Source organism: Agelaius tricolor, unplaced genomic scaffold (genome assembly GCF_023055355.1).
Source record: "Agelaius tricolor isolate 1412-34295 unplaced genomic scaffold, bAgeTri1.0.p SCAF_60, whole genome shotgun sequence".
Classification (NCBI taxonomy): domain Eukaryota; kingdom Metazoa; phylum Chordata; class Aves; order Passeriformes; family Icteridae; genus Agelaius; species Agelaius tricolor.
This window is the reverse complement of record NW_027269320.1, coordinates 197,779-222,172: the sequence shown is the minus strand read 5'-3', so window position 1 is coordinate 222,172 and position 24,394 is coordinate 197,779. Positions and strand designations below refer to the sequence as shown.

Sequence of the window (24,394 nt, the reverse complement as noted above, 5' to 3'; positions counted from 1 at the left end):
TGCTGCCCCGGCAGCGCCAGCCGGGCCCGGCGCCGTGGAGCCCCGCCTGGGCTGGGCATTGCTGCTGCCGCCCTCTGGCAGCCGTGCCCTGGGGCGGCAGCGTGCGCCAAGGGCCGGGCTGAGCCCTGCCGGGCCAGCAGCCCCTGTGGCCACAGCGCCGGCAGCGCCGCTGGCAGGGAGCTGTGCCGCTGGCGCCGTGACAGGCTCTGTGTTCACAGGCATGGCCGGGCGGCACCTGAGGGGGCAGCAGCAAGAGCTGCAGCTGATCTGCACTGGTGAGTGAGGCCAGCGGGCTGGCAGCGGTGGCTGCTGGGGGTAGAGCTGCAAACCCTGCCCCGGCTGCGGAGGGCTCTGCTCCTGGGGGTAGAGCACACTGAGATTTCAGGGCCACATGGGCCATTGGTGGCCAGCAGCTTCGGGCTGATCCCCTTGCTCCCTGCTCCCTCCTGGCCATGGCAAGAGCCGGCTGAGATGGCCCTGGCAGGGGGCTCTCCTCGGCTCCCCGCAGATCCGGCATCTGACCATGGCTCTGTTCCTCTCTCTTGCAGCCCTGGAACGCCTGAGGGAGGACATGAGCAGTGCCGTGTCAGAGCTGGCACTTGAAACACTGCATGTCCTCCGAGCAACAGCCAGCGGGCGATATTCCATCTTCCAGAGGCTGCACGACCAGCTGCACAGGGCATGGATCACTCGGCCTCGTCTGTCACGGCTCGGCTGGCTGCACTGCTGGAGCTCTGAGGACAGCTGATCCGGGAGGCTCTCTTTGCTGGGGCCGCCTGAGCCAGTGGGGATTTTTACTTTTCTTTAAGATTTTTCTTTTCTTCCATTCTATCTTTTACCCGATGGAAATATATGCCATGTTATAATATACAGACTCTCAGGAGATTTTCTTTGCTGCCCAGGGTCCGTAGGGCATAGGGAAAGTGGAGAAAAGCCTGCTTCTACTTAGCATGCTGCCCATGCATGCAGTGCTGCAGGGAAAATGGCCAGAAGCCCCATGGCCTGCGGTGGTTCTGCTGAAGCCTTTGTGCTGCCCACAGAGTGGCTGGGCAGGGGCCGGAGCTGCGGGGATCCCTGCCAGAGCGGTGCCTGGAGATGGCCACAAGCCCTGTGCCAGGCAGGAAGCGCCATCCGTGCCCTCCTGCCCGTCTGCTGCTGCCTGCCTTGCTGAGGGCTCCCAGGTGCCTCTGGCTGGGGCTGCTCTGGAGCTGCTGTGGGGCTGCGGCGCTGCTGCCGGGCAGCTTGGCCGGGCTGGGGCAGGGCCTGAGGGGCTGGGGCGCTGGCAAGCCCTGAGCAATGGGGCTGTCAGAGGCCACAAGCAGCCCCCTGGCAGCCGCCTTGTTCCTGCCAGAGTTGACTTGCAAGACAGATCCTGGGCACTCTGCAACTAACAGTGTTGTTGGAAAGCCAAATGCAGGGAAATGTCAGACCTTTGGTCTTGTCAGCAAAGCTTAGAATTAAACACAGCATTTGATCTGATGTTGTAGTGCGTTCTTATATTTTGTAAATACTTTGAAGTAGTTTGTTTTGTATCCCCATGTTTTTCCCAAATGGTTTATCCCAGACTGTACCCCCCCCCCCCTCCTTTTCCCTCTACTTGTGTTATCCCTTTCCCGGGATAAGATCTCCAAAACCCCCACCCTGACTCTCTGTCAGTCACCTGGACATCCCAGCCCCCTACCTAGAAGTTTCGGTCCAAGTTGTCGAGTGATTAGCCAGGGGCCAAGGGTCAACCCCCCAAGTCCTGCCCCATACGCTGTTTTGTATGTCTATCCCTCCAGCACCCATCCCCCAGAGATACCTATTGGTTAGTAGGATTTTATCTATGTTAGTTTCCTCCCCCCTTTAAATGTGAGCTCCGGACATCCCCCAGCGCTCTCAGCAGGAGACCCCTGGGGTATCGGAGCTCCCTCGGGACTCCTTAATAAAACCTTGGAATACCCCCTACTGGGAGACGGCCCCTTTCCTCTTCCACCGACGTCTCGGTCGTCTCTGCTGCAACGAAGGCAACCAGCCTGAGTGCCCTCAGCACCCTCGGGGCACAGAGAGTGTCTCCCTGCAGTCGGCCGTGGTGGGGCTACCCCCCCCACTCTCTGCCGACCCGGGTAAGGCCCAGGGACTTGAGAGGCTTGCAGAGAGACTGGGACAGCTTGGCGCCCAGATGTGGGGCTCTGGGACCATTCCAGGAGCCCACGGAAAGGGGCTCGGACATTCTTTCATTCTGTTCGATAAGCCTTCGGCCGGCAAGCTACCTCAGGAAAGAAAAAACTCCGTTTTAGTGAGTTGCTCTCCTGTGGACGAAACTGGGAACTTCGAAGTCCCCTAAGAAGTCAGTTTCAGGTGGAAATCAACATCTCAGGCTTTTTCGTTCCCCTGTCCTGCAGCTGGATTGGTAAGTTTTACCCTTCTCTTGTTTCTCCCCTCTTTGGGAGGGGGTGTTTCCCTGCCCTTTATTCTCAGGCCCGCCGCGGAGGGCTGAAGTTTTTTTTTCTCTCTATTGTGGGCAGGCTGCCAGCTGTAGGCTTTCTCCTCCCCCCCCCACCTGGGTTGCTGAAATTTGAGATACAAATTTAAAATCAGAGCCAAAATGGGTGCTAGGCTTTCTGTATCTCACAAGGGTGTCTATTATCATCTTTTAAACATTCTTAAGAGTGAAAAAATCCGATTTTCAAAAACAGATGTTAAACAGTTCGTCAGATGGCTTTTTGTTCACATTCCTGACGTGTCCACTGAAAATCTCAGTGATTTGGCTTTTTGGGACAAAATTGGTAGTGAATTATTGAAGGCAGGGAAAGCAGGGGACACATCTCCGTCAAAATTTGCTTTTTTAGCCCTGCAGATAAGAAATGTTGTAAAATTTAATTTAAAGATGCAAGAACAGCCATCTGGCAACAGTTTCAATATCTCTGTTTCCCAAAAACCCGATCTACCCCCCTCCAAGTTCGGTTCTCCCTCCCCCATCCACCTTTCCCCCCCCCCCCCCCCCCCTGCACAAACCCCTGCCCCCCCCCAGAGGCTTCCTGTCTCCAACCCGGACACTTCTGCCCTGAATTCCCGAGATCTCACCCTCCCCCCTGCTTCCACAAGTTATAATACCGTGTCTCACAACCTTAGTGCCCGCCTTGGTACCCCTGAGACGCGCCCGGTAATTTCCCCGGACCATAATGGTGGATACCACGTGGCAATGCAGGTTTCCTATCCTTCCCAGAATTCCTTTCGCTCTCCCAACAACCCATTCTGCTCGGAGCACCCCGCCCCCGAAACCCGTCTTCCCCCGGCCCCTCCTCTGGCCCCTCCCGCCCTTCCCCCGGCCCCTCCTCCGGCTCCTCCCGCCCCGGCCCCGGCCGCCCCCGCCCCCTCAGAGCTCTGCCCGCCCGCCGCGGGCTCCCTCCGCCCCCCCCACGGCCCGCCCTCCGGGGCCCAAGCAGTGTAACAAGAGACGCTGTCGCCGGCAGACAGAACCCGGAAACAGCACAGGTCCTTTCTGTTGCCCCTGTCTCATATATTCCAGATGTCACCGGGGCATTCCAGCCAAAGTATAGCCCCCTTTCTGTTGATTCTGTTAAAGAACTAGCCAAAGCCCAAAAAGATTTTGGGAGATCAAGTCAATATTTTAGAGGGCTCCTTAAAGCTACATTATTCGCTCACATTTTAACCCCTGCTTATATAAAACACCTTTTTTCCTGCCTGTTATCCTCTTCTGAATATCTCTTGTGGGATGTTGCATGGCAAAAAGGATTGAGAGCAATTTTACCAGCTCTGTGGGCTGATGAAGCTACTGCTCGTGATGTTTATGGTAACATGTTATCTCTCGACCATCTCTGTGGACAGGGAGGTTGGGAAGATAGCATGACCCAGGCAGAAAGCATTCCCACAAGGGCTTTCAGAGAATGTGCTAGAGCAGCTGAGAAAGCTTTCTTTGGGCTCCGTCCTGGTATTCCAATTGAGAATTATTTGAAAATAACACAATCTCCATCTGAGTCCTTTTTGAGTTTTGTGGAAAGGTTGAGAAAAGCTGTTGAATTGCAAGTTCAGAATGAAGGAGCCAGGATGGAAATCCTCACCGAGATTGCTAAAGAAAATGCCAATGAGAAGTGCAAAGCTGCTATTCTCAGCCTGCCTCTTGACCCAACGCCTACGCTGCAGGCCATGCTTGAAGTGTGTGAGAAGAAAGTTACCATTACCCTGGCTGACCACGACGAGAGACCAAAACCACAGAGAAGGATTGCTGCAGTGGAAACCCCTGAGCCACCATTTACCAGCCAGCTCCAGCATGTCACGATGCCACAAGAGAGAATCTCCAGCTCTAATAGACCTTGCCATCTTTGTGGGAAGTTAGGGCATTGGATGCCTGACTGCCCTCTGAAAAAGCAGTTTTTAGATTTTAAATACAATATGCTTAAAAACCAGAATTCCCCAAAGGACCACCTCTCAAAAAACTGAGTAAAGAGCGCTCCTTTCCCCAGTGCTATGACAAAAATAGGGTGGGCTCAATTCAAGTACGGGGGAGGGAAAAGAAATCTAGTGTAAAAGATGTATCGGTGCCAAGCGAGGCACTGGCTTTGAACAAAACAGAACATTCAGTTCATTGGAATAATCCCAGACCAATTTTAACCACTGACTCTTCACATAATCCTTACAGGCTGGCGTTGACAGAACCTCTCCATCTCAGAGACACTAACTGGCATTTCATATCTGTTAACCCTGAACAACCAGGTACTTGGACACAGCTTTGCCAGAAACGTCACAGTAAGTATGTCGTCCTTGGGGACACAAAACACACACCCCAAGAAATTATTATTCCTCCGGGTCTCATATCATCAGACCCGAAACAATTTGTCATATGGCTTCACTGTACTCATCCACCCGTGTACTTGCCCAAAGGCCAAATCATAGCCCAAGCCATCCCAGTACCTGAGCCTCCATGGGACCAGGAGCAAGCAGACACCCTCAGAGGTAAACTCCTTCCCAATGTCTGCTGGACTCAGGTACTGGGAAAAGAAAAACCCAAGCTATCATGTGGGTTACACCGTGGTGGTGAGTACAAGTCCATACAAGGACTTCTAGATACTGGAGCAGATGTCACGATTATTCCATCTAAAGAGTGGCCATCACACTGGGAATTGCAAAACGTAGCAGGACACGTGCAAGGTGTAGGGGGAATTCAATTGGCAAGACAGTCAAAAAACGTTGTTCAAATTGAGGGACCCAATGGCAAAATAGCTTCTATTTGCCCGTTTCTTTTAGATTACACAGAGCCCCTCTGGGGCAGAGATTTAATGGTTCAATGGGGAACCACAATTGACATCCCAGAAAACCCGCAGGTTTTTCGGGGAGCGGTCGCTGAGGTGCGCCACGCCCAAAAATTGATTTGGAAAACTGATACTCCAATAAGGGTAGTTCAGTGGCCGCTCAATAAAACCAAATTAAAGGCGCTTGAAGAACTTGTACAAGAGCAGTTAGAAAAAGGTCACATTGTGGAGACCACGTCGCCGTGGAATTCGCCTGTCTTTGTCATTAAAAAACCAAACAAAGACAAGTGGAGACTACTCCATGACCTCCGTCAAATCAACAACGTTATTGAGGACATGGGCTCCCTACAACCAGGAATGCCCTCACCAAGCATGCTTCCACAAAATTGGTCTTTAGCTGTAATTGACATCAAAGATTGTTTTTTTCACATTCCCCTACATCCTGACGATGCTCCGCGTTTTGCCTTTTCGGTTCCCACCATTAACCTGGAGGCCCCAATGAAGAGATACCATTGGACGGTCCTCCCTCAGGGACTAAAAGTCAGTCCTGTGATTTGCCAGAGGTATGTTTCTTCCTTGTTGTCTCCAGTCCGTGAAGCTGCAGGAGATTCCATCATCCTGCACTACATGGATGACATCCTGGTGTGTGCCCCAAGTGATGACATGCTTACTCACACACTTGACCTGACAATCAATGCATTGGTTGCTGCAGGGTTCAAGCTCCAAGAAGAAAAGATTCAAAAGATGCCACCTTGGAAGTACCTGGGCCTTGAAATTGGAAAGCGGACCATTGTGCCGCAAAAATTGACTATCAAACATGATATCAAAACCTTAGCGGATCTCCATCAACTTTGTGGATCCTTAAATTGGGTGAGACCTTGGCTAGGCATTTCCACCGAAGACCTAGCCCCCCTTTTCAATTTGTTAAAAGGGGGAGATGACCTTAGTGCTCCTAGGACCCTCACCCAGGAAGCGAAAACCGCACTGGAGAAAGTTCAGGAAATCATGTCTACTAGACAGGCCCACAGGTGCCAGCAGGGTCTCCCCTTCAAATTTATCATCTTAGGCAAATTGCCACATCTCCATGGTATGATTTTTCAGTGGGAAACTGTCCAGGCAAAGAAAAAGGACCAGGTCAAGAAAGATCCCCTCTTAATTATAGAGTGGGTCTTTCTCAGTCACAACAGGTCAAAAAGGATGACAATGCCACAAGAGCTGATGGCAGAATTGATCCGGAAAGCAAGGATACGGATCAGAGAATTGGCAGGGTGTGACTTTGACTGCATTTACATTTCCTTAAAACTGAAATCAGGCCATTTGTCTCAAGCAATGCTAGAGCAATTTTATCAAGAGAATGAAGCCTTGCAATTAGCCCTAGATAGCTACACAGGCCAAATTTCAATTCACAGACCGGCCCACAAAATTTTCAACTCAGATGTTCAGTTTTCGTTATCACTGACAAGTATTCAGAGCAGGACACCTCTAAAAGCACTGACAGTTTTTACTGATGCGTCTGGTGCGTCTCACAAGTCAGTGGTAACTTGGAAAGATCCCCAAACTCAACAGTGGGAAGCAGATATTGCTAAGGTGGAAGGATCACCCCAAATTGCTGAGTTGGCCGCTGTAGTCAGAGCTTTTGAGAAGTTTCCTGAGCCTTTAAATGTAGTTACTGATTCAGCTTATGTTGCAGGTGTAGTGTCTAGGGCAGAGAATGCTGTGTTGCAAGAAGTCTCCAACATTCCTTTATATGAATTACTTTCTAAGTTAGTAAGAATTATTTCTGGCCGAGAACACCCATTTTATGTGATGCATGTTAGGTCACACACAGACCTGCCGGGGTTCATTGCAGAAGGCAACCGGAAAGCTGATGCCCTTGCGGCTACAGCCAAGATGGCCCCGCTCCCAGAGGTATTCCAACAAGCAAAGATCAGTCATCAATTTTTTCATCAGAATGCACCTGCCTTGGTCCGACAATTCCATCTGAAGCACAAACAAGCCCAGGCCATCGTAGCCACATGCCCTTCTTGTCAAAATCAGTCACTACCTACCTTAAGTGCAGGTGCAAACCCTAGGGGCTTGCAGAGCTGCGAAGTGTGGCAGACAGATGTAACCCACATCCCATCATTTGGCAGATTTAAATATGTCCACGTCTCCGTGGATACCTTTTCTGGTGCCATCTATGCTTCTGCCCACACAGGGGAGAAAGCCAGTGAGGTAAAGAAGCATTTCATGCAAGCCTTTTCCACATTAGGAATCCCTAAGGTCATCAAAACAGACAATGGCCCAGCGTACAAGTCCAAAGACCTTCAGAGCTTCCTGCAGCAATGGGGAATAGAACACAAAACAGGCATCCCCTATTCCCCGACAGGCCAAGCTGTGGTGGAGAGAGCCCATCAGAATCTAAAAAAGGTTCTTCACCGACAACGTGAAGTGATGAAAACAGAGACCCCTCAAATCCAGCTGTCCAAAGCGCTGTTCACACTGAACTTTTTGAACTGTACCTTTGAAAACCTTAACCCACCTATTGTAAGACATTTTAACGAGAACAGTCAGCACAAATTAAAAGTCCGTCCGCCAGTCCTCATAAAGGACCCTGAAACTTGGAAAATAGAGGGGCCCCATGAGCTCGTAGTCTGGGGTAGGGGATATGCGTGCGTATCCACTCCCTCAGGCTTGAGATGGATCCCCTCCAGGTGGGTGAGACCATACATTCCTAAGGTATCTAAGGACAAAGCTGCAACACAGGTAGCCAGTGCCTGCTGGAGGAGGAAGCGCCGTCAGACTCTTTAAAGTTAAATTGTTGTTACCTGGACCTCATCCCTAACATTTTTTATTTTCAGTTTTAGTGTTTTCCTTTGATCTGAACTCAGCCCTGGTGTCATCAGAATGAGCCCCATCCTTCCGGTGCTTCTGTTGACAGCCGTCCATCCAGGTCAGATGTGGATCGTTCCACAACCCCAAGCAAATGTGTGGACCACCCTCGCCAGAGTCCTCAACCAAGACCACATTTGTCTGTCAGCCTCTTCTGTGTCTGACCCGATGTCCACTTGCCTTGTGGGGATCCCATCTAAATATGATGAATTTCCGCCAACATTAGCTGCTCCCCTTCCCCCAGTATATAATCCGTTATCCCCTTGGTCAAAATTAATTGATAGACAAGCAGTAGCAGAAAAAGAACCCCAAGAATTTGAACTCCTTGGTTCTGCCAAGGCATTCTATTGTGTTCAGTTTACATTTACACCAAAAGATCAAGTAGATTTGTACCATGAAGTCAAACAGTTTAAAGTGAATTACACAGCAAAAATTTGGTGTAAGAAAATTTCCCAAGTAGGAATACCTTCTACCCCTGATAATAAGCCCCGTGCCCTTCCTAAGGGGTTTTTCCTCATTTGCGGGGACAGGGCATGGGCAGGCATCCCCTCTCGTCTAATCGGAGGTCCATGCACCATTGGAAAGCTGAGCCTGTTTACACCCAACAAAACCCAAATCATGGATTGGCGAACCAAAACCAACACCCGCAATTCGGCCCGCAAAAAGAGAGATTTAAGGAATCTGGACCCAAATTGCGATTCTGAAATTGTACATTGGTCCAAACCAAAAGGAGTTGCGATCACCGTGTTTTTGCCATGGGTGTCTGCAGCTAAAGCTCTAGGCGAATTATCACATCTAGAGTGTTGGGTTGCTAAACAGGCCAATATTACATCAGCTGCACTTTCGGACCTCCTGGCAGACGATGAAACAACAAGGCAAGCCACCCTACAAAATCGGGCTGCAATTGATTTTCTCCTCCTGCTACATAATCATTGTTGTGAGGAGTTTGAAGGTCTCTGTTGCCTGAATCTGTCATCCAAAGCTGAAAATGTCCACAAAATCATCGGGAAGATGCAACAAATGGTCCAAGACATCAAGCAAGAGACAGCGGACTGGATGGATGGACTCTTTCAAGGATGGGGACTCTCGGGCTGGGTCAAATCCATTTTGAAATCTGTATTTTTAGTTTTGCTTGTTCTTCTTGTTATTTTGATCAGTTTTGGGATCATCAAGAGCATTGTGACCAAACTGATCTCGAAAGCTATTTCCCCTTTAGAGGTCAATCAGGTGACTGTTCCCACCTCTTCTGAGGAAGAGACAGAAACCTCTGCAGAATTTACAAAACAGCCTTGGTTTGCTGAGGATTGATATCACTCCGAGCTGAAATTTAATGTTTAGGTGCCTCTTCCTTTTTTTATTTAAACGAAAAGAGGGAGATGTTGTAGTGCGTTCTTATATTTTGTAATACTTTGAAGTAGTTTGTTTTGTATCCCCATGTTTTTCCCAAATGGTTTATCCCAGACTGTACCCCCCCCCCTCCTTTTCCCTCTACTTGTGTTATCCCTTTCCCGGGATAAGATCTCCAAAACCCCCACCCTGACTCTCTGTCAGTCACCTGGACATCCCAGCCCCCTACCTAGAAGTTTCGGTCCAAGTTGTCGAGTGATTAGCCAGGGGCCAAGGGTCAACCCCCCAAGTCCTGCCCCATACGCTGTTTTGTATGTCTATCCCCCCAGCACCCATCCCCCAGAGATACCTATTGGTTAGTAGGATTTTATCTATGTTAGTTTCCTCCCCCCTTTAAATGTGAGCTCCAGACATCCCCCAGCGCTCTCGGCAGGAGACCCCTGGGGTATCGGAGCTCCCTCGGGACTCCTTAATAAAACCTTGGAATACCCCCTGCTGGGAGTTGGCCCCTTTCCTCTTCCGCCGACGTCTCGGTCGTCTCTGCTGCAGCGAAGGCAACCAGCCTGAGTGCCCTCAGCACCCTCGGGGCACAGAGAGTGTCTCCCCGCAGTCGGCCGTGGTGGGGCTACCCCCCCCACTCTCTGCCGACCCGGGTAAGGCCCAGGGACTTGAGAGGCTTGCAGAGAGACTGGGACAATCTGAGACCTTGGAAAGGGCTTCCGAACACAGGTGCTAGAAGCCAGAATGCGAATTTCTAGTTTCTAGCAGAGACACGGGGAGGAAAGTTGAAGTGGAGGAATGTTTAGAGTTTTAGAGTTCTAGATCTAGAAAACATCAAAGTAGTTACAACAGTAAAGAAGAAGTTTAGGATGCACTGCTGCAGGTTTGTTGCGTCATGGCATGATTGGCTAAGGAAGCTTCCACTGTAGCATGATGTGGGAAGCCAGGAAATTCCTCGGGCTGCCCTGCAGGACTCGAGACCCTGTCAGAGGGCTCAGAGACCTTGGCACAGAGCCCAAGACCCCTGTGCCTTTGATTTAGCCCTTGGAAAAAACAATTCCCAACCTTGTATGAAGAATGACAAGCCACCAAATGAAAGGGAATTTATCACAGAGTGGAAAAATAGATTTTGGGGCTTTTTAGAATGGGGCTTCAGGGGGCAAGATGGAGGAATCTGGGCATGTCCAGCCTTTCTCCTTCTTCTTCTTGGCCTCCATCTTCTGCTGTGATGTTGGCACTTTTAGATTGGTTACGAGTAGAAGCTCACAGTCTAACGTAGATGATAGGTATGGGAAAGTAATTGTAAATATTGTACAGGTAGTTGTTTTTAGTATAAAAAGATAACACCACCCCAGGGGAGGCAGAGTGCCTTAGACTGTCTTGCTGAGCAGACCTCGGCAGGACAGGAGAAAGAATTTTATAGATAAGATACAAGAAACAACCTTGAGACCGAGAAATGAAGAGCTTTTACTCCTTCTTCGACCACCGGGCTGGGAAAAGAGACTTTCTAACTTATCTCGGGGTCACTCTGAGCAGCTAGAGACCCCGAGAGCATGAGTCCCTAAGAGGAAATATTGAAGGATTGGCTCCAAAACATAAATATCCTTGTTGGCCGTGTCTTCTTCGCCAAGAAATCCTTCAAAGCTCTTGGAACTACAAGTCTTGCGGCCCTGTGAGCCATGCGGTGGAGATGGGAGCCAAACTCACCCTTCCTGTCTATGTAGAAGAGAAGAAAAAGCAATGGCATCATCTAAAAAATTCAGAGGTCCGCTCTCTAGCTCATTCCAAACTCCTTCAACTCCCCCAAAGTGGGATTTAGCTACAAACACATGACAAGGACTTTTAGGGCTGGCTCTTTGACTCCAGAGTGGCTGCTTTAGAATTTTTCCCATAACCCTGTGTAGTTGTGTGCCAGCAAGGTCTCCTTTGAAGAAACTTTCCCAACTGACTTGCATGGAGGTTTGTTTGAAGGGTGTTTGAGGGGAAAGGCTCCCAGCAGAGGTCTGGGCTTTGGCCTAGCTGTGTCTCCTGCTGATTGTGAAGTGTGCCATCAGCAGCAGAGCTTTCTGGGCTAAAAATATCATCAAGTCACATGGACTTGCTCATTTTGGCCTCTAAAAGCTGGACCCACTTTCGGGGCAAATTTGGAGACCTCATCTATGGGTGGATGGAGCACCTAGGATTTTCCCAATTGCTGGGAATGGTTCTCCAGGTCCCTGGAGTATCCAGGGCCCTGGTAAGTTCCAGCTCCACACATGCCTTGGCAATGAGAAGCAGAGGAACCCAGACCTTTTTGTGCTGCCTGTGTCACGGCACCAGGGCCATGGGATGGGCACACGCAGCCCTTGTGCTGGAGCTGAGCTGCTCTGCCCAGCACTGGTGGCCGCCATCCAAGCTGGTTTTGCTTGTCCTGGTTCCCTGACAGCTGGGGCCCTGGGCAGAGCCCTGAGAGCCTGGTCTCCCCCCAGGGAAGGAGCGGGAGCCCCTGAAGAAGCTGTACCGGGTGGGGATGCTGCTGCTGCTGCTGCTGCTGCTGCTGCTGCTGGAGGAGACAGCCAGGATGACATCAAGGATGACAAGCTCTTCCTCAGCCTGGCCACTGGAGGCTGAAGGTGATGGACTTTGATTCTGGCACCTTCTTCAAAGCCAAAATCCACAGGGAATTTACAGATGAGTCCCCACCTGGGGAAATTCTGCCAGATTTGGGCATGGCCCAGCCTGGCTGGGAAGCAAAGGTTCCCCCTTTGCTGGGGCAGATGCAACTCATCCTTCAGTCGCTGCCCAGCTGCTTTTTGGCAGGGCTGTGGGGATGGGCTGGGCTGGGTACGAAATGGGAGTTGGCGCCTGGCCCTGCCAACAGCCCCCAGCACCCACCGTGCCCCGGGCTGGGGCTGGGGCTGGGGCTGGGGCAGCCAGCCCGACACAAACAAAGCCCCATGGTGGGAGCAGAGGTGGGACTCCAGAACCTGTGCAGGGGCTGCTTTGCTGTGCAGGCAAGGAAGGGCTTGGGCTGCTCAGCTGCCCTTGTTTGCTTTGGGATCACGGTGATTTTGGGGGCAGCGCAGGGGGGAAGAGAGAAAGTGTGGGCTTTCCTCAGCCATGGCTGGGTTTTTCCCTACCATGTAGGAGTTGGGTCTCCCTCAAGGCCCTGACAGAGATAAGAGTTTTTCCCATTTTTCTTGCTTTCCCTTTTTGCATCTAATCTCTTTTCAATAATGTGTTGTTTGTTTTTCCAGAGGAAGCGTTCTAGGTGGTCCAGTGTGGATGGGGAAGTGCTTGGGAGCAGCTGTGGCGTGGATGGGCCATGCCCTTGGAGAAGGCTGAGGACATGATTTGGGAGCAGCTTTTCTTGCAGCTGTGGGTGGCGTGAGGTGGGTCCCTGTGTGCTTGGCAGGGTGGGATCAGAGCTTTTGGGAGATGGCAGCGAGCACAGGAGCATCCTGCTCTGGGCAGCTGCTGAGGGCTGGATGTGCCGTGGCTGGCTGCAGGCTGGGCACATGTGCTGCCCTCCTGCTCTGCTGCCAAAGGCAGCAGGGATGGGCAGCTCTGGGCACAGCTCTGGGCACAGCCAGCACGGCCTGGGCACCGCAGGCCTTGGCACAAGGGCACAGGAGCCCTCAGCTGACGGGCGGTTTCTGCTTTCTCTCCTTGCAGCCGGGCTCTGCGGCTGCTGAGGCTGCTCTGGGCTCTGCCAGGGCTCTGCTGGGCTCAGCCCTGGGCCCAGCTGGGCTGGCTCTGCCCTCACATTGCTCTGACAGCTTTGCATCAGATGAGCCCATTGCGAGCACAGCGCCTGAGCTTTCTGCTTTGGCAGGTGAGTGAGACTCTGCTGCAGGCCCAGAGATTGCAGCTGGGGACACACATCCAATTGGCAAGGACCCAAACTCTCCACAGTCCCAGCTGAACGCCTTCATCTCCCCAGGAAGTTTTGTCTGTCCCACTCTTCCTTCTTGATTGGCTGGAATGGTGCAGTTGCACTTTCTTCCTCCTCTAGAAGTGCCACGATTGGGCCAAAGCTGGCAAGTGGGCCGTGCTCCTGAGGCAGTGCAGTCTGGAGCTGGTGGATGGAGAATTGCCCTTCTGCACTGCCAAACCAGAGCAAAAAGCTGTCAGTGGGACTTTGTGTCTTCAAGAAACCCCTGAGAGTTTCAACGGGAATGTGCAGCTCATTTCCAGGCTGAGAAGGAAGGGCATCTTCTAAAGGATTTGGGGTTTGACAGAGTTTCCATTCCCAGTCCTGCTTGGAGCTGGCAGAGCACAAAGCAATTTCCCATTGCTTCACCCACAATTTAACAATGTTGGAAACAACCTCAAAAACTTTTAAAAAAGGGTGCTGAAGTCAGCAAGATGGATCCATGGCATCAGCACATTTACAATGTAAATAACTGAGTTCTCTTTTTCAAAAGATCATGTACCTCTTAATGCCAAGAATGTAACTTTGCATTTATGTTTTGTTTTTTTCACTAACATTATGTTATATTTTTTCTCTAAAACTTGGATTTTATTCTTATCTTTTACAATTTACCTATTTTTTCCTTTTTCCTTTTTTTTTCCTTTAAATAGAAAACATTTCCTAAAAAAGGAATGTCCTTTGCTCCTGGTTCCTGTGTGGAGCAGCTCCCTTCCTGCTGGCTGAGCTGCTCAGGCAGAGCCCGGCAGCTCCTGGCCCTGCAGTGCTGAGGCTTTTCCCCGTTGCTGGGTGCAGACTGATGGAGCAGCACTGCTGAACATGGGCACACAGAGGGACCAGGAGCAGCTGCCTTTGCCCACCTGAGGCTCCAAGGCCCAAACTCTGAGCAGCCAGGGCTGGAAGAGACTGGCAGGATCTGATCCCTGACTCTGGGCCAGGGCTGCGCAAATGACCCCACAGCAGCAGCAGCAGCAGCAGCAGCAGCAGCAGCAGCAGCAGCAGCAGCAGCAGCAGCAGCAGCGGATGGAGCTGACTTTCAGCACAGCCCCTGCCCCTGTTCCCTCCCGTGTGCAGCGGTGTCACAGCAGCCTGAGGCACCTGGGAGCCCCCAGTGCCAGCAGGGACTTGAGATGGCAGCCCTGGGCTCCTGGAGGCTGTGCAAGGAACGGAGCTGGGCACTCCCTGTCCATGGGGAGCTTGCAGATGGAAAAGGCTGCTGTGCCCAGGCAGCTCCAAGGGCACAGAAAGGAGGCTCTGGAGCACTGGGTCTGTGCCAGTGCCAAAGTCCTGGGCAGCAGCCAGCCAGCCCTGGGGAACAGAGGGCACAGCACGAGGGACAGAAGCATGCAAGGGCAGAGACTGGAGAGAGCCAGAGCCAGGAGCAGGAACAGCTGCTCCATTGCACTCTTGGAGAAAGCTCTGGGCTGGTTCAAAGCGCTGAAAGGCGTGAAGGGCAGAGAGGAGGCCACAGCAAACAATGCTCCTGTTTGCACAGCCTCCCCTCTCTGTGTCCCAGAAGGAATTGCATGGACTGTGTTCTTCTCTCCGAGTGGTCTCATTCAGCATGAGCAGCTCAGCACCAGGAGCTGAAGGAGCTGAAGCCTCAGGCCACAGGAGCTGGGCAAGAGGAGACTTTCTGAGCAAATGAATGCTGCTAAAATAGCCCCAGCTGAATGCAGTGGATAGAATCATGGAATCACAGAACCCTTTCTGTTGGAAAAGCCCTCTGAGCTCACCCAGTGCAGCCGCTCACCCAGCAGTGCCAAGCCCAGCACTAAACCACGTCCCTGAAGTGCCAAGGCCTGGACAGCAGCCCTGAGTGAGGCCTGAACAGCAGGCCCTGAGCCCAAGGTGGCCTCTGGATGAACCTTCCAGCCAAAGGTTATCTTTGTATCTGCTCCCTAATGAAATATGCATGGTCATTAGCACTGTGATAGATGTAGCCACTCATTAGTGAAACATGTATTGACCTTTGTGTATTTAGAAGCCAGACAAGGCCATGAAATCTGACATCTGGCCTTGTTTGGGGCTGAATGGTCAAAGTCACCTCCCTTGGTTCCTCCTGGGGCCCTGGCCAGCCTTTGGGAGCAACCCAAGAGGAGGATGAAACCAGATGTAGCCACACTAGCAGTGCTGTCAGTTTGTCCATTCAGCACTGTCAGAGCTGGGCCCTCTCCCAGCGGGGTTGGAGCCTCACCTGTGGCTGGAGGCACCTGCAGGAATTGCCAGTGCCCAGGAGTGGCTCTGCAGCCCTTGGCTGTGACAGCTTCCCCAGCTGCTGTGTGGGTCTGGGTGATGGTAAAGGCTGAGGGTAACTGGGGCTGGATCTTTCTCAATCACTGCAGGCAGTCTTTGGTGGGGATGGTTGGGTGCATTGCTGAGCTGCTCCTGTTGTGATTCTTTGCTGCTTTGAGCTGCAGGAAATGACACTGATTCCTTCAGTTGGTGTTTGTGTCTTTGGTGCTGACCCTGCCCACTGGCAAAACAAAACTGGCCCAGTCTGGCCAGATCCCAACAAAATGTCACTTGTTCAGTGTCAATGTGAGGAATCAGTGCCATCAGAAATTCCCAGATGGGAAGCCCTTCCCTGGAGTTCCCTGGCTCTGGAGTGGGCTGAGGTTGGAGCCCCGTGGGAGCAGTGGGGCAGTCGGGTAAAAGAGGCTGCACCCCTGGATGGCTTCAAATGCATCCAAAAATTGCACATGGAAAAGGAAAAGACCTTGTGGGTTTGGGCAGACAAAGATGAATTTGTTAAGAGTACATTGGAAACAGCGCCTTCAGAAGGAACAATTATTGTTGGAATGTTCCCACGTGGAGCAACAGAAGAAGGTTTTAATCTTGAGCTCAGATGCATTGGTGCAAGTGAAACATCAATATAATAAAATACTATATATATATTTATAGGATAATAAGACCTGAAATATATATTTCTATATATATATATATCTATATCACTCTTTACATATAATAATGTGAAGTAGTGCTGACAATACTAATTTGGTAGCTTTGGCTGCTCAGGGATGTAACACTAAATACGCTACAGAACAGGACTGGCCAGGACCCTAATGTCAGTGGTCAACTTTGTGAGATTGTATACAATGAAAAAAGGAGGAAGGGAGGAAATTGGCTGTTTTTACAGGGTGTGCTGATACTGTGATGCAGAGTGCTTTGTCTGTTCCTGTGAAAAATTCAGTGATTAAGCCTGCCGGGCTTTTCATGTACCAGACTATGCACAAGCTGCAGGATTGGTTGCACAGGCAAAGGGGTTGTTTAAAAAGCAGTTGAAAAAATGAGGAGATGGGAACCTTTGCCCATGGAGAACCCATCTCCCAGATGTGCTCCATGCCCTTAACAATGGCCCACTGGGGAAATGGAAACCCCCTGGCTGTGCACGGCTGCCCCCAGTTTGCAAATCCAACCATGGGCAGTGAGACTTGGGCTGCCTGGGAAATTGTTCTGGCTGTGATGGCCCCTGGCAGGGCCAGCCCAGAGGCTGCAGGGCTGGGCCTTCATGCATTGGAATTAATTAGGAGAAATTCAAAGCAAATGAGAGCTATCAATACTGAAACAGGAATTCAGATTCTTCCAGGGCACTTTGGTTTGATAACTGCTCACTCGAGCTTGGCCTTGCAAAGTGGTCATGTCATGAGTGGAGGAATTATTGTTGCAGATATCAAGGAGAAATTAAAGGAATTCTGTTAAACAATAGTGACTAGGATTGGATTAGTCAATCCCATGACAGGGTAGCACAGTTATCAATATTGCAATTTTAAGAAGGATTGTGAAAAAAGGAGATCCACCTGCAATCACCACCGTTTGTGGAGATAAAGGATTTGGATCCAGCAGCCCTAATAATGGAGCCAGAGTGTGGGTCCGGAGGCCAAATGGCCCTCCCGAGGCAGCTGAAGGAGCAGCTCCTGGGAAAGACAACTCTGAGTCCTGAAACCTGCTCAGGAACAATGGGAATGTGTCCCTGCAGCCAAGTGTTCTGTGTGAGAACAAGTAGATCTTACAGGATATTGTTTTACACATCCTGCCAGACCAAATCTCCCTGTTTGCCCCAAGGGCCCCTTTGGGAAATGCTCTGATCCACGGGGCTCCATGGGAAGGCTGCTGTGACACTGAGGGACTTGCACAGGAATTGCATCCAGGAGCCCGGGTGCCCCTCAGGGACTGGGACCCGGCCCCTTCCAGCCCGAGGGGAAAGGGCCCCCCCAGGCCTTGTTAGCCACAGACAGCATGGTAAAGCTGAACAGCAAAGGGCCTGGGGCCATTATTCTGGAATTACCATGGTGCCAGCTCCATGGACAACGGAATTCTTGTTCCTAACTCGGATGAGATTGAGAAAAATGGATGAAGAACGGTGTCACTAAAGTACTACAGGTGTCTGTAAGTTGTACCTTGATAGTCAGCCAGAATCTTTGTCTGCCACAAACACCTCTAGTGTTTCACCAAGGGGTTAGTCATCCAAATGTAATGATGAGTTCTGATGGATTGCTGAGCTTCTTTTGTAATTCTTTGCTAATGATGATGTGCTTTGCTGAGCTTATCCTTTTGTAATTCTTTGCAGCTGTGCATGATATAAATGCCACAATTCCTTAAGTTGGTGTCTGTGTCTTTGGTAGTGACCCTGCCCACTGGAGAAACAGGGCCCCCTCTTGCCTAAGTGTTACCTGGCAAGGCAGAAACCCTCCCTCCAAAATTCCCCCTTCCTCCTTATTCCCCCCTTCATACCCTGAGCATGATGTGCTCTGGTCTGGGCTATGCCCGGGGTCAGTTGGGGTCACCTGTCCTGGCTGTGTCCCCTGCCAAGCTCCCCCGCAGCCCCAGCCCCTCCCCAGCGTGGCTGGACGAGGGGCAGGACAGGCCTTGGCTGTGCTGCAGCTCAGCAAGAACAAAACCATCTCTGCGTGCTCAGCGCTGTGCTCAGCACCCGGCCCAGCAGTGTCTCAGTGCCAGGGGCTGTGCCCTCAGTGCCTGCCAGGGCTTTCCATGGCAGCTGCCAGGCCAGGTGACCCAGGTGTCCCCCCCAGTGCCGGTTGCCATGGAAACAGTGCCCAGCGCTGCCCCTTTCTGTCTGGCTGACCTGGCCTTTGGCCCTGGCAGTGCCCTTGGCTGCTGGTTCCTGGTGCCCGAGCGGCCAGCGCGGCACAGGGCAGGTGGCCATGGCACAGCCCCCAGCAAGGGATCCCCTCTGGCCCTGGGCACTGACACCAGCCCTGAGCAAGGTCCGGCTCCGGGCATTGGTTGCCTTGGCACCAATCTAAGGAACGGGTCCCTGTGTCCATTGCCATGGCACCTGGTGGCACCAACGAGTGTCACTGCAATTGCACCTGGAACAGCCCCGGCACCGCTTTGTCCTCAGGGTTGCCATGGCAGCCCAGGGCAGCAACAGCTCTGCAGGCAAGGGGCCATGGAACCTGGCTGCAGAAATGGCTCCTTGGGCTGCTTTCCAAGGAAACCTGAACTGATGGGGGTTGCCATGGCACCCAAAGCCAGCAGTGGGGTCCCTGCAGTGTCCATGGCAACAGTCCCTTGCAATGGCCCAGTGCAGGCTGGGATGATGATCCACCCTCACAGGTGGCCCAGGGCAGGTCTGGAGTGGTCTCGGTGGCACCTTGGGCTTGGCACACACTTGAGGAGGATGTCTGTTTGCAATGGGGAAACTCAGGAGTTTTAGATTGCTTCAAAAAATTAAAAAGTCAAAATCCCTCTTCAGCTGAATGAAGCCAGTTCACCAAGCAAAGCAGGTCCCAGGTGAGTGAGGAGAGACAGGATGGGGTTGGGGAATGTGGAGCAAGGTTGTGCACACTGGGTCAGACCTCAAGGCACAGCTTCTCTGACCAAGCCAGACTTCCTCAAGAGTGTCCCTGGGTCAGTATCAGTCACTGAATGCTGCAATCTCCTCTTGTATACTAAGAAAAGTAATAAAGGACACTATAAAATATGATACATATTTCCTTGAAGCTCTTTGAAATATTTTTCCATACCTGCAGCAGGAAAGCTTCCTAACGAACTGCCCCAGAGCAGAGGAAAATCAAGGCAGAGCCATGATTTGTCAGGACTATCTTGGTCCTAATGAGCCCCGTGGTGCATTTGAAGCTGAGCCCTGGAACCTCAGGTCCTGAGAGGGGATTGCAAAAACCTTTCCAGGAGTCAAAGTCAGAGGAAAAACCCAAAGTGTCTCAAAGCATGAACGGGTCCCACTGAGGTCAACACAGGCTCCTCATGGACTCCTTGGAGGAGAGAATTGGAGGCCAGGATTGCACAAAAACCTCTCAAAGACTCAGAGTGAAAAGGAACATCCCGAGTACCTTAAAAACCTTGAGTATCTCAAAGTATTAATGAGCCCCACTGAGTGTCAGTACAAAGCTCTCCAGGGACTTGTTAAAGCAGAAAATTGGGGCCATGACTGCACAAACCTCTCACAGAGTCTGTATCGAAAGGAAAAAACAAAATACCTTAAAATAACTGAAGTATCTTGAAGCATTAATTACCTCAATGATTGTCATTACTGATTAAGGCTCTCAAGAGACTAATTAAAGCAGATAATTGGATGCTGCAACTGCACAATCTTTCTCATAGAGTCTGTGGCAAAACGCAAGCACCAAGTAGCTTGAAATAACTGAAGTACCCTGAAGCATTAATGAGCCCCACTGAGTGTTGTTACTGACAAAGCCTCTCCAGGGACTAATTACAGCAGATAATTGGAGGCCATGACTGCACAAACCTCTCAGAGACTCCAGGGCAAAAGCCAAAGCCAAAGTCCTTTGAAAAAGCTGCAGTCCCTGCAGGGAGCATGAAGGAGCCCCCAGGGCCATTGCTGAGCAAGGCTCCCCAGGGACTCCTTGCAGCAGATCCTTGAGGCCACTGGGATGTGGGCTAGGGGGGGATGCTGAGGGCAGCACAAGGGGCTGACAGTGCCCAGCCTGGCTGGGGCTGTGCCAGGAGGCCCCAGGGCCTCAGGACAAGGTGTCTCCTCCCAGCCCTTGGTGGCACAGACCCTGCTGTGCCCCAGGGCACCAAGACTTGGCTTCTCTTTGTCCCCACCTGTCATCACTGCCTGCAGTTCTCTGCTCTGCCTGGGGGCTGGGGACACTTGCTCAGTCGTGTCCCTCTCTGGGACCCATTAAAAGTCCAAGAAAGTTTGGAGTTGGATTCTGCCTTGGAGTTCTGGAGAGGTTTCTTCAGCTCCCTCTCAGGGACTGATGTCCAGGGCCTGAGCACAAAGCCCCAGAGGCTGATTAAAGTCCTTGTGCTGTGTCTGTGCTGCTGAGCTGGGCTGGGCTCCTGGCCCAGAGGCAGCTCCTGGTCACCAAGAAGAGCTTCAAAAGCACATTTCTCTTGATGAGCAGCTCTTGTGCCAGCCCAGCAGGGCTGGGGCACTGCCTGCAGCCAGCCCGGGCACAGCACAGAGGCACAGAGAGCTTCAATCAGTCAGGGCTGGGAAGGGGCTGAGAAGTGCCTGGGGCACAATCACTGTCAGCCCTTGGCACAGGAACCTCTGGCTGCAGGACAATGCAGCTGCAGCTCCTGGAGCCATCTCCTCAAGCTGGAACATGCCAATGCCTGCAGAGCCTGTGAGTACATTCTCTGCTTGTCTCTTGTGCAGAGCAGCCAGGGGTGCCCAGGGCTGTCCTGCAGAGCAGGGTCCTGCAGCCCAGGGTGCTGTGCTGGGGCAGGGACTCTGCTGCCTGCCAGGGACAGCTCTCAGCCAGCCCTGGCAGCTGCTCCCAGCGCTGGGGGACAAGATCTGGGGGGAAGGAGACGGCTGGTGAGGCTTGGGTGTGTTCTCCTTGTGTGGGGAGGATGCTGCATTGGTCAGGACTGCTCCCAGCATGGCCTTTAAGTGCAGAACATTTCCAAGTAAGTTATAAAGGGACCACAGCGATGCAGGGACTGGATGAAAGAGGAAATCATGCTTTTAAAATCTATTTTTCTGGGTTGTCTTGATAGGAAATTGCACATAGATATTTATCTCTCAGTTCAGGTTTAAAAAAAAAAAACCAATCCTCTCAGATGTTTATAAACCCGGCAGTTACAGAAATCAGCACAGAGCCCTTTAGAGGCAGCATCAGTGCTGCTTTTCCAGCCTCCTCAGGGTTGCTCTTGTTAGCATTCAAAAACATAATCACAGAAGCGATTATATGTGGTGCTTTTTATTCAAGAGCTCTGGGAATCAGGGTAGTTTCCACCCAAATCTGATTCCGACCATACATTCGAGGTGAACGTGTTTTATACTTTATCATTACTTAAATTTCATGTTAATTATTAAACTTATATTCATCTATTGTATACACAGATTTCAGCTAAACATAGCTCCCTTTAAATTTCCAACATAGTTTCTCACAATTCTTCCTTTGGTAATATAATAATTATATTTAATTACTAAACAATCATCACATCTAACAATTATATCTTTTATCATACTGCTTATGCAGGTGCAGTGATCTGAGAAAACACAAAGCCCAATATTTTCAAAGACTATTTTTAACATTTTCCAGGGCTCCACTATCACTCTGACGTTGCCCTCAGAGCCTGCAGAGCCAGAGCTGCCCCTGGGCAGTGCCTGAGCTGGGAGGGCTCTGCAGGGCAGAGCTGAGCCCCCAGGGCTGGGCTGGGCTCTGGCAGCACTGGCAGGGCCCAGCCCTGGGCACAGGGAAGCAGCTGCTGGCAGGGACAGCTCCAGGCAGCAGAGCCCTGGGCAGGCAGTGGGGGGAAAGTGGCCCCAGCCTCTGCTGGGATATTTCAAGTCCTCTCCAAACCCAACTATTCCATGATTACTTTTCTTACAGATCCCCATGCCAATACACTGGAAATGTCCAACAGCAGCTGCATCAGGCACTTCTTCCTGCTGGCATTGGCAGAAACACGGCAGCTGCAGCTCCTGCACTTCTGCCTCTTGCTGGGCATCTCCCTGGCTGCCCTCCTGGGCAACGGCGTCATCATCAGCGCCGTAGCCTGTGGCCACCACCTGCACACGCCCATGTTCTTCTTCCTGCTCAACCTGGCCCTCGCTGACCTGGGCTCCATCTGCACCACTGTCCCCAAAGCCATGCACAATTCCCTCTGGGACACCAGCAACATCTCCTACACTGGATGTGCTACACAGCTATTTCTTCTAATCTTCTTCCTTGGATCAGAGTTTTGCCTCCTGACCATCATGTGCTACGACCGCTACGTGTCCATCTGCAAACCCCTGCACTACGGGACCCTCCTGGGCAGCAGAGCTTGTGCCCACATGGCAGCAGCTGCCTGGGCCAGTGCCTTTCTCAATGCTCTCATGCACACGGCCAATACATTTTCCCTGCCCCTGTGCCATGGCAATGCCCTGGGCCAGTTCTTCTGTGAAATCCCACAGATCCTCAAGCTCTCCTGCTCCAAATCCTACCTCAGGGAACTGGGACTTCTTGCTGTTAGTGTGTCTTTGGTATTTGGTTGCTTTGTGTTCATTGTTTTCTCCTATGTGCAGATCTTCAGGGCTGTGCTGAGGATCCCCTCTGAGCAGGGACGGCACAAAGCCTTTTCCACCTGCCTCCCTCACCTGGCCGTGCTCTCCCTGTTTGTCAGCACTGTCATGTTTGCCTACCTGAAGCCCCCCTTCATCACCTCTCCATCCCTGGATCTGTCAGTGTCAGTTCTGTACTCAGTGGTGTCCCCAGCCCTGAACCCCCTCATCTACAGCCTGAGGAACCAGGAGCTCAAGGCTGCAGTGAGGAGCCTGATCACTGGAAAATTTCAGAAGCATTAAACTGCTGGTTAGTGTTTGCAAATCACTTGTAATAAAAGTCATATTTGATACTTCTTCTTGGTTTCATTTTAGAGTTTCTTTACCTTTGTTTTAATTTTTTCTTTTTGTCCACAAAGAAATGTCATTGTTCATGCCATTTCTCATTTTGTTTCACTCCACCTTCCCTGTGGCCACAGACTGTGTCAATGAGGGGCTGTGCTCTCGGTGGCTTTAAACAAACTAAAGGATCTCCGAGCAAAGTTTTCTGCAGAGATGCCCTTTTGTTGCCTTCTCTGGAGCTGCAGCAGCAATGTCTGTGTGCAGAGCTGGGGCAGATCAGTGCTGGCCCAGCAGCTGTGCCCAGCAGCAGCAGCAGCAGCACTTGGTGTTGCCAGTGCTGCTGCCGTGGCCCTGCCCTGCTGCCCTGGTGGCCCTGGTGTTGCTGCAGGGCCTGAGTGCTCTCGGGGCCGGGCACAGCCCTGGGGGTGGCAGTGCCGGGGCTGCAGCAGGGACAGGCCATGGGCACTGCTGGGGCAGCGCTGACGCCTCAGGCCAGGGCCTGGGCACACTGCTGCCTCATGTCCAGCCTGCTGTCCATCAGTCCCTGCAGGTCTTTTCTGCATGGCTGCTGTCCAGCTACTCTGTCCCCAGCCTGTAGTACGGCAGGGGTTGTTGTGGCCAAAGTGTAGGACCCGGCACTTGGACTTGTTAAACCTCACCTTGTTGGATTTGGGCCCTGGATCCAGCCTGTCCAGGGCCCTGTGCAGAGCCCTGCTACCCTCCAGCAGATCAACACTCCCAGAAAACTTGGTGTCACCACAGTTCCATGAGGCCCCAGAGTCTCCCAATGGTCTCCATGATTTCCTGAGGCCTCCCAGTGTCACAATGTCCCTTTGGTTGCATGGGAGCACTTGGTGTCACAAAGTCCCTTGGATCCTTGGGCCCTGCAGTGTCACAATGGCCATTGCTCCCCCAAGGCCCTGCAGTGTCACAATGGATCCTTGCTTCCATGAGGTCTGGCAGTGCAGCAATGCTCCCCTTGGTTCCACAGTGTCACAATGGTCTCTTGGTCCCAAGGGCCACCACGGTATCAAATATGATTCCTTCATTCCAGGAGTCCCTGAGGAGCAGAACTGGCCCCTTGGTTCCATGGGGCCCTGCAGTGTCACAATGGCCCCATCGTGACACCAGGTCCTGCTCTGTCACAATGCTCTGCATGGTTCCACAGGGCCCTGCAGGGTCACAGTGGCCTCTTGGCTCCATGAGGCCTCAGAGTGCCACAAT

At 51.8% G+C, this 24,394-nt stretch overlaps 1 protein-coding gene across 1 annotated transcript; it reads left to right on the top strand.

Annotated features, from left to right (window-relative positions):
* Window positions 1-22,198: 22,198 nt before the first annotated feature.
* Window positions 22,199-23,131, top strand: LOC139605119 (olfactory receptor 14A16-like). The gene has a single exon (XM_071456508.1). It carries the CDS (start codon window positions 22,199-22,201, stop codon window positions 23,129-23,131), a length of 933 nt encoding a protein of 310 aa, XP_071312609.1.
* Window positions 23,132-24,394: the final 1,263 nt, after the last annotated feature.

Bases quoted from the DNA above. Each gene is read 5' to 3' on its own strand.
- LOC139605119 (XM_071456508.1), top strand. From the start codon at position 22,199: ATGTCCAACAGCAGCTGCATCAGGCACTTCTTCCTGCTGGCATTGGCA.